This window comes from Pituophis catenifer, unplaced genomic scaffold (genome assembly GCF_029215685.1).
Source record: "Pituophis catenifer annectens isolate HBS135680 unplaced genomic scaffold, rPitCat1.0.hap2 SCAF_6, whole genome shotgun sequence".
In the NCBI taxonomy this organism is placed as follows: Eukaryota; Metazoa; Chordata; class Lepidosauria; order Squamata; family Colubridae; genus Pituophis; species Pituophis catenifer.
The window spans coordinates 74,550,898-74,560,623 of record NW_027256886.1 but is presented as its reverse complement, the minus strand read 5'-3'; the positions used below and the strand labels follow the sequence as shown (position 1 = coordinate 74,560,623).

The following is a 9,726-nucleotide window of genomic DNA, read 5'->3' as shown; positions in this document are numbered from 1 at the left end:
TTGGCCGGGGCCTCCGGCTTCAACCGCTGATGATCATTGGTCCCGGCGGGGGGGGGCTACGGGGCTGTTCTCCGTCCGGCTGGTCGGGAGAGCTTTTCCCTCCTCCCCCCCCGGGTGGATTTAAAAACGGAGGCCCAGCTGCTCCCGTCCTTCTCCATGGCCGGGGGAGGTTCGCCGGTGCGCTACGCTCCAGCAGCCGCCCAGGACACAAGGCAACCCTGCTGTGCCTTTGCGGTAAGCGTGCAAAAAAAGGCAAGCGGGCAGGTGGGGAGAGAGAGAGAGTAAAGATCCCGCAGCCTTAATTGCACTTCAGAAGTGGGGGGGGGGGGGCGCAGAGGATGGAGGCTCTCCCCGCGCAGAAACAGCTCGTTGCAAGCAGGGGTCTCCAACCTTGGCAACTTTAAGACTTGTGGACTTCAACTCCCAGAGTTCCTCAGCCAGCTTTGCTGGCTGAGGAACTCTGGGAGTTGAAGTCCACAAGTCTTAAAGTTGCCAAGGTTGGAGACCCCCCCCCCCCCGAGATAAAGCGTACTGGAGCGCACAATGGATCTGCTTTCCCGGAGATGGGGGGGGGGGGGGGAAGGAAGGTGACTCACAACTCGAACTTCCGGTAGTGATGCGAAGCTCTTGTGAGTTCCAGCACGTACAACATCAGAGTGGCTGCGGTTGTGGTCCTTTTGCGTAGCTCAATCTGGGTTTTTTTTCCCCCCCTGCGGATGGCTGGTCTTCCACTCGGGCTGATTTCCCGGTCTGAGCGAGGAAGGACGTTCTGTTTATTGTGGTTAGGTTGTGTTTGGCGCAATCCATTGTCCTTCCTCTCTCCAAACACTGGGCCCCTTCAAACGAATTGCAAAAGGTGGGCTTTTTTTAAGGAGGAAAAGGAGGGGTGGGTGGGCTAAGTTTCTTTCAGTTGCACCATCAAAACACAGGTTGCGCTGAGATGTCTAGTATTCCACTGGATTTATAGAATAGAATAGAATAGATTTTTTTTTATTGGCCAAGTGTGATTGGACACACAAGGAATTTGTCTTGGTGCATATGATCTCAGTGTACATAAAAGAAAAGATACGTTCGTCAAGAATCATAAGATACAACGCTTAATGATAGTCACAGGGTACAAATAAGCAATCAGGAAACAATATCAATATAAATTGTAAGGATACCAGCAACAAGGTTACAGTCATACAGTCATAAGTGGGAGGAGATGGGTGATGGGAACGATGAGAAAATTAATAGTAATGCAGACTTATAGTTTGACAGTGTTGAGGGAATTATTTGTTTAGCAGAGTGATGGCGTTCGGGGAAAAAACTGTTCTTGTGTCTAGTTGTTCTGGTGTGCAGTGCTCTATAGCAGTGGTCCCCAACCCCCGGTCCGCGGACCGGTGCCGGGCCGTGGAGTACCTGGCACCGGGCTGCGCAGCGGCCGGGGGACATGAACGCTGCAGCGCAAAGGCTCCTGGGCCGTGCGCAAAAGCTCCTGGGCCGTGCGCAAAAGCTCCTGGGCCGTGCGCAAAGGCTCCAGGGAAGAGAGCCCCGCGCAGGTACGCACGTGTGGCCCAAAGCCCCCACCCCTGCGCGCGCTCAGCGGGCCACAGTAAAATTATCAAAGGCTGATTGGTCCGCGGCGATAAAAAGGTTGGGGACCACTGCTCTATAGCGTCGTTTTGAGGATAGGAGTTGAAACAGTTTTATGTCCAGGATGCGAGGGGTCTGTAAATATTTTCGCAGCCCTCTTTTTGATTCATGCAGTATACAGTATGCAGGATTCTTAAATAAATAAATAAATAAATGGTTGAACTACAAATCTGCTGAATAATCACATTTGGCCTGGATTGGATAATACAGTTAGCGGCATGCTATAAAACACGGCCTATTAACTGCAGGTAGTTAACTCAACTTGCAACAATTTATTTAGAGACCATTTGAAGTAACATTGGCGCTGCAAAAAGTGACATGACCTTTTTTTCCCCACATTTACTACTGTTGCAGCATTCCCAAGGTCATGTGATCAAGAATTTAGACACTTGGCAACTGACTCATGGTTGCAAGGTCCCAGGGTCATGTGATCACCTTTTTGCAATCTTCTGACAAGCAAAACCAATGGAGAAAGACAGATTTATTTAACAACCGTGTTACTAATTTAACAACTGCAGTGATTCACTTAACAACTGTGGCAAGAAAGGTTGTAAAATGGGCCAAACCTCACTTAACAAATGTCTCAGCAACAGAAATTTTGGCCTCGATTGTGGTCATAAGTCGAGGACTACCTGTACATCCTAGGCTAGTTTAGCATAGGATCAACCCCCTGTGACATCACACTATTGTGGGCAATGAAGCTGTGGATGCTGTTCACTTTTGGTAACGTTTTCCAACCTTGACAACTTGAAAATGGGTGGACTTCAACTCCCACAATTCCCCAGCCAGCTGGAGGATTCTGGGAGTTGAAATTCACATGTCTTCAAGTTGCGAAGGCTAGAAAACACTGAATGATGGCATACTAAACTCAACTGTTGTGGCAATCCAGATATATTTGGAGAACACACAATTATGGATGCGTCTTATGCTTCCTTGAAGAAGGTTGGTTCAGAAGATCAACTGTTAGGATTACAATAGTTGCTTTTTTCCAATCCTAAATGTACACTTGCTCTTTCCAACCACTAGGAGGCAGTAAAGATATACAAAAAAACTTTTGTGCCCTCAAGTGTTCATCTGGGCATAAGGCAGCTCAATCATTATTTATACCTATATCCATGAATTAATCTGGTCCACTTTTGTCACTTCTAATTCTTGGCCATATGCAAACTAATTAAACAATACTGGTCAAAAATACAGAACTTTATGGGATCTCTCTACAAACAATGCAGTCCTTTCACACACACAAAATATGAAGTTAGATTGTATAAATGTTGAAAATCATAGATGGCAATATTAGAACAAGACTATGCAGTTTAGATAGAAGATCAGTAACTACACATCTGTTAAGGAGCCCCTGCTATGCTGAATACTACTGTAGCTAGGGAAATTTGTTTATTTAATCTGCCCATAAAGTGTAGGACTTCTGTCATTATGGGGTATTGAGTTTAGATCACGGGTGTCAAACTCGCGTCGTGATGCCACCATGACATATCGGGACGTTATCCCCCTTTGCTAAACTGGGTGGGGACGGAGCCAGCATGTGACGCATCTGGCCCGCAGGCCACGAGTTTGACACCCCTGGTGTAGATTAATGAAAAAAAAAGTGAATTTCAACAACTGTAGAATCAGGCTGCAGCATATCAAAATTGAGAAAAGTGAAGGGGGTCTGAATACTTTCTGAATGCATTGTATGTACATGCACAAATTGATCTGTTGGTACAGTGTTGGTTTTTTTCAGATTCAGACCCACAACCATGTTGTAGCTGATGATCTGGGCAAGTGCTTATGCTGCTAATTTTAGGTAGGTGGGTATGTACTCATAGCCTGCTCAAATGAATTTCACATCACTGTGGAGTGAAGTTCTATAGCCGTGATGGCGAACCTATGGCACGGGTGCCACAGCTGGCATTCAGTGCCTTCTCTGCAGGCACATGAGCTGTTGCCCAGCTCAGCTCTACGCATGCACCTCCTGCCGGCCATCTTCAGGGTGCGTGCGGGGTGGGGCGCAATGGTGGGTTCCTCCTGGTTCGGCCTGGTTCCGCTGAGCTGGTAGCGGTGACGATATGACATCAGTGAACTGGTTCGCCCCCGCCCCCCTCCGCGTTATTCTTATCTTTTAATTGGCCCCACCCCAATCTATTGCTGCTTCCTGAGTCCCAGCTGATCGGCTAGAAGGAAAAAACCTGTTTAAACTCTTGCCATGGGGCTTCAAAGGGCCGCCCTACAGCTGATCAGTGTTAAAAGGCAGTGTGGTGGTAGATTGGTGCCTCCAAAAACAAATGAGTAGACCGGTACCTGCAAAAATAAATGGGTAGACCAGTGCCTCCAAAAATAAATGGGTAGACCAGTGCCTCCAAAAACAAATGAGTAGACCGATGCCTGCAAAAATAAATGGGTAGACCAGTGCCTCCAAAAATAAATGGGTAGACCAGTGCCTCCAAAAACAAATGAGTAGACCGATGCCTGCAAAAATAAATGGGTAGACCAGTGCCTCCAAAAACAAATAAGTAGACCGGTACAGCTCTGCAAGCAGTTAAAAGCCTAGTAGACCAGTACCTCTGCTAAATCCTAAAGAATTGTCACATGACCATCAAGCCGTGCCCACAAAATAAGCCATGCCCACAGAACCGGTAGTAAAATTTTTTTAGAACCCACCCCTAGTGGGGCGCATGCAGGAGACGCATGCACTTGTGCAGAGGGGGTCGTGTGTGCGGGGTGGGTGGGGAGGGAGTGCGGGAGGGGTGCACTGCACCCCCCACACGACCCGTTTTTGGGCCCAGGAGCTGCAGGCAGGCCTGCTAAGTCAAAAACGGTGCACTGTTGCACACACGCACGCTTTCAGCACACGAGAAAAAGGTTAGCCATCACTGTTCTATAGCAAAAAGAAAAAGAAATAACTAAAAATCGGATGAAAGCAGAAACCCTTGTTTAAATCAGGGACCTGTTTGAGAGAATTCAGGTTTGACGGCTTTGAACAGGCAGCATTATACAGGTTTTTGGCCTCCATTTTAGAAGAATCTGCCAGAATCTTCAGAATTGACTCAGCTTTCACTCTGAAATAGTAGCTTTTGTTCTGTGGATCTCGAGTGCCACACAAGTATGTGAAGGTAATTCATTGACTTTATTTGCTTATAAAAGGAGACCGTCCTTTGGCCTTGGTTTCTGATTCTGGCTTGTTCATTAAAACAAAAAACAACCAGAAATACTGAATCACTTATCACCGTGACTAGTGTTGTCTAAAGTTGTTTCTTTTTCACAGCCATTATGTGATTGGATCATATTTTACTTCCCACATCTATAAATGTTTAAGTGGTTAGAGTTAGGAGACAGAATGAAAGACATGAAAGATTAGGCTACTTTATCCTGGCCTTCTTAAAATCTGGATGAATGCTTTTTATTTTCTAAGACTTTATTAAATGTCAACAGATTGTTTAACTGTAAATACAGGAAAGTAAATAAGGGAAAAAATGGTGAGTCACGGAAAAAGCAAAATTGGGGGTGGGGTGCAGAAAAAGAAAGAAAAATATACAGAAAAAGAATAACTTCCATCCTACAACTTCAATACAGAAAAAACTATAAAATGCATTCATCTTGTCCTCTAAAATAAGCATACAGATAATCCTCGATTTATGACCAAAGTTGAATCCAAAATTTCTCTTGCTAAGCAAGACAGTTAAGTGAATTTTGCCCCAATTAAGATCTTACTTGCCACAGTTACTGAATTACTGCAGTTAGTAACCCGGTTGTAAAGTGAATCTGGCTTCCTCATAGACTTTGCTTGTCAGAAGGTCACAAAAGGTGATCATATGATTCCAGGACTCTGCAACCATTATAAATATGAAGCAGTTGCCAAGCTTTTGAATTTTGGTCACATGACCATGGGGCTGCTGCAACAGTCGTAAGTATGAAAAATGGTCATAAGTGTTCTGCCCCAGCTACGGACCCCAAAGAACGCAGCACACACAATATCTGTACAAACCTTAGTTTATTAAATTAAATCAGTCTTTTTCAAACAAAGGCTGTTAATTAACTTTCTTAACAGCCTACAAGTATCCAAAGAATAAATAATCGTAATCTTACTAGGATTGGCAGAAAGCCCAGAAGCAATTTGCAGGAAACTGATAAAAGAACTAAGCTCAAGACATGAAGGAAAGTGAACTAAGTTGTTCCCTGAAAATTGCTTCAGTCGGGGTTCCTCCTTAAATAGGCGAAGGGAGTGGCCAGGGCCTTACTCTCGAGGAGACCTCCTCCTGAGGAGCCACTCCTGCCTTTTCTCAGCTCTGCGCGCCCGTGCATTGAGAAGAGGCTCCTCCTCTTCTTCCTCTTCACCCATGGAAGCTTCTGGAGGTTCTGAAGGCCCTGGCTGAATCCCTGCCTCTGGCACCACATCTTCTCCAGCCTCCTCATTGTCTGACTCGAGTGCCAGCTGCACAGGCTGCTGGCGCAGCACCACACCAGCCTCCTCGCTGTCAGAATCAGCTACTAGCTGCACAGGCTGCTGACTGGCCACAACACTAAGCCACTTTTATATATATATTCCATGTGCTCATTTTGCCCAGGACCTCAAACCATGTGGTTCTGTCCACCATTAAACCATTTTTCCAAATAGCCTGCATGGTTCCAGTGTGTTTCTCCCCACTTGGAACTGAACCCAGGTGGACATTTCTTCCAACATTAGTATATAAGCTTTTTCCAAATTTACTTTCTTTTGAACATTCATGTTCCGGATGGAGAGCTATGTTCCAAGATGCACCTGTTTATTGAATTTGTTTCTCTGTAAAAGTCCAGCTCATCGAAGGAACAATCTGTTAAACATTAGCAGACCTCAGTAAATTTTAGGCACACATTGACTTAATGTTTTCTTTCTTTCAGAAAAGCTGCTTTCTAACCCTTTGTGAGGTATTAGCGCTGTGGAGCCTGTTTTGATTTTTTTTGTTTGTTTTTTGTTTGCTTAGCTGTAGGAACTTCCCTAAAGGATTTTTATGGTTCGACATACCTGCATGGAGAAAAAAATGGGTGAAGCTGTTGCCAGAGTAGCTAAGAAGGTGAATGAAACAGTTGAAAATCAAGCAGATTCTCTTGGTAAGTTAACCACTGTTGGATTTTTTTTTTCCAGAATTCAGGATGCCATTACAGGTAGTCCTCAACTTACAAGCACAATTGAGACCAAATTTTCTGTTGCTAAGCGAGACATTTGTTAAGTGAATTTTGCCCCTTTTAATGACCTTTCTTGCCACAGTTGTTAAATGAATCACTGTTGTTAAGTTTATGGTCACTAAATGAACTGTTGCAAGTTGGGGACTGCTTCTATATATTAAGCTAAAATCGGTGTTTTTCAAACTTGGAAACTGGCTGGGGAATTGTGGGAGTTGAAGATCACATGTCTTAAAGTTTGAGAAACACTGAGCTAGATGATCCAGTATTGACTACAGCAAGAATTAATGGCTTTTCAGGAGACATTCTCAGTCTATTCCTGAAAATGAGGGACTTCCTGTCCATTCTCCTAGAAGTGCCAAGAATTGAGCCTGTAATTAGGTGGATCATACTTATACCAGGCTCTACCATCAAACTGGTTTTCTACAATAGCAACAGGGAAGGGAAAGGAATCACTAGACCAGATGTTCTGGTTCATCACAATCCAGTCAAGTCTCCAACAGCGAAGAAGGCTCTGATTGGATTTTCAAGATTTAGATCAGTGATGATTAGCCTTTTTGGTGCTGAGTGTCCAAAGCATGCATGCACGAATGCACATGCGTGTACCCGAACCCCCAAAATGCATGCACGTGCCCCACTGCATGCCCCCCACCCCCTGTGCAAGTGCCCTGCCCCCTGTACCCCGTTTTGGTTTCTAGGTTGGTGTAGGCACCTTTCCAGACCCAAAATGGGGCATGGGGGGACGCCCCCATGCCCCATTTTGGGTCTGGAAAGCTGCCTGCACCAACCTGCACCCCCTCATGCATGTGCCCCACCTCCCGCGCATGCGCGGCAGAGACCCGAAGACCAGCTGGCCAGTGGGAGGCATGCACATGTGCACTGGAGCTGGTTGGGGTAACAGCTGGCGTGCCCACAGAGAGGGCTCTCCGTGCCACCTGTGGCATGCGTGCCGTACGTTTGCCATCATGGACCTAGATAGTTTATATCACAGTGTAACAACTCCAGGCATATATATATATATCTTAGCGTGCATATGACTGCAGTCTCGCATCATATTAAATTTTAAACCATGGCTGATTGCAAACCAGGGTTGTACAATATACCAAGTCAAAGGCAAACTGACTACCGGTACATTATGACTTGGTTCTCGTATCACACCATGTCATGGATTGTTTAACCATACTTTGTTGAGCAAACTACAATTCACTGGATTGGAACAATAAATCATATAGACCAGAATGTACAAATCAATGTGGCTGTTGATTTGTACTGTCTAAGTCAAAAAAGCAAACTACAGTATGGCAATAGTGTATGTTATTAAAGAGGATAAGGATAATTTTTCACAATGAAAATAAATTACTCTTACAGTTAAGGAATAGATCCAAGATCCAATATAAGTTATCTATTTTTGAAAACTCTTATGTGTTCTAAAAATCAGAACATGGCATAATACATTGCTATACGGACTAGATGTAATGATAAGCTTAGGGATTGAATTAATTTTATATTGTTATCTACAGTTATTATGTTTTGTTAATTATTTTTTCTTTTATCACAACTTATTTTAATCACTGTAATTACATCAATATATTTTCTTCACTGTATACTCATAATCATCATATAATCACTTTATAATTATTATTTCTGCTGGTGATGTAGGATGTTTTTGTATTTCACCATTAAAAATGGTGGCCTGGTGGCTCAGCAGATTAAAAGCATTGTGATTAACACCAGCTGTCTGCAATTACTGTAAGTTCGAATCTCACCAGGCTCAAGGTTGACTCAGCCTTCCATCCTTTCTAAGGTAGGTAAATTGAGGACCCAGTTTGTGGGGGCAATAAGCTGACTTTGTATAAATATACAAAAGTATGAAGGCTATTGCTTAACGCATTGTAAGCCACCCTGAGTCTCCGGAGAAGAGCGGCATATAAATCAAATTAAAATAATAATAATAATAATTTTTATTATTAAAAAATTTAAATGCTGTGAATGGGGCCCAGAAGCCTAATGGCAACGAATATAGCAACTTTATTTTGGCAGGTTTGTCTTGTAAATAATCTTGTTGCTATACTTTGCACTAGCTACAACACGGAGGTCAAGCTCACCACGTCATGTTGCAGTCGTGTCATTTTGCGACTTTTTCCCCTTTGCGGAGCTGGGGTGGGCGTGGCCTGTGCGTGATACATGCGACCCGTGGGCCTCCAGTTTGACACCTTTGCACTACAACTTTCAGGTTGTAGGCAGTCCATATAAAGTATGTCACAATAGACTGTAAGGCATGACTGCTGATGTCACAGCATCTTTGAGTGGAGCACAGTCTTTTCCTGAGTCCTGAGGATAGTGTAATTGGGGTGTGCAGAAGTCTATTGACCGCTAGAAACTCCATCATTGTGGGTATTGATCTAGGGTTGTTTTATTCAAATCTGCACTGGGTCCTTATTAACTTCAGACACTGGCCCAGGATTTCTGCATCAGTGGAGTGTAGGAATAGCTGAGAATTTAATGCACCAACTAATTAAAAATGGAGATTTTTAAACTAAAAGTCCAGGTACATTAAGTTAAGTGTTGTTCAATCCAGAAAGCATGTTAAACTATAATGGCTTTTGTTAGATTTTGGCTTTATAAGGGTTGTTAGGGATGCGGTGGCTCAGTGGTGAAGACGCTGAGCTTGTCGATCACAAAGGTCAGCAGTTCAGAGGTTCGAATCCCTAGTGCCGCATAACAGAGTGAGCTGCCGTTACTTGTCCCGGCCTCTGCCAACCTAGCAGTTCGAAAGCATGTAAAAAATGTTTTCGCTGGCAAAGGCAGAGCAGGCCTGTCCTTTGCTGTTTCCAGGGCAGCCCCGTGGGCCAAATCTAAGCACTCTACGGGTCGAATTTGTGCCGAGGGCCTTGAGTTTGACACCCCTGTTCTAAAGCATCTTTTTGGAATTGAATT

General features: G+C 44.3%; 1 protein-coding gene across 4 annotated transcripts in view; it reads left to right on the top strand.

The window, feature by feature from the left end:
• The window catches only part of LRRC20 (leucine rich repeat containing 20), a 109,838-nt gene continuing 100,112 nt past the window's right edge, over positions 1 to 9,726 (top strand). For 2 of the 4 annotated variants that reach the window (XM_070945270.1, XM_070945268.1), the window contains exons 1-2: positions 152 to 234; positions 6,591 to 6,717. In XM_070945270.1, coding sequence (XP_070801371.1) covers positions 6,618 to 6,717 — 100 coding nt within the window. In that variant the 5' untranslated portion in view covers positions 152 to 234; positions 6,591 to 6,617. Of the gene's footprint in view, positions 235 to 6,590; positions 6,718 to 9,726 lie in introns of those variants that run through there. The other 2 variants (XM_070945271.1, XM_070945269.1) reach the window with 2 other exon arrangements.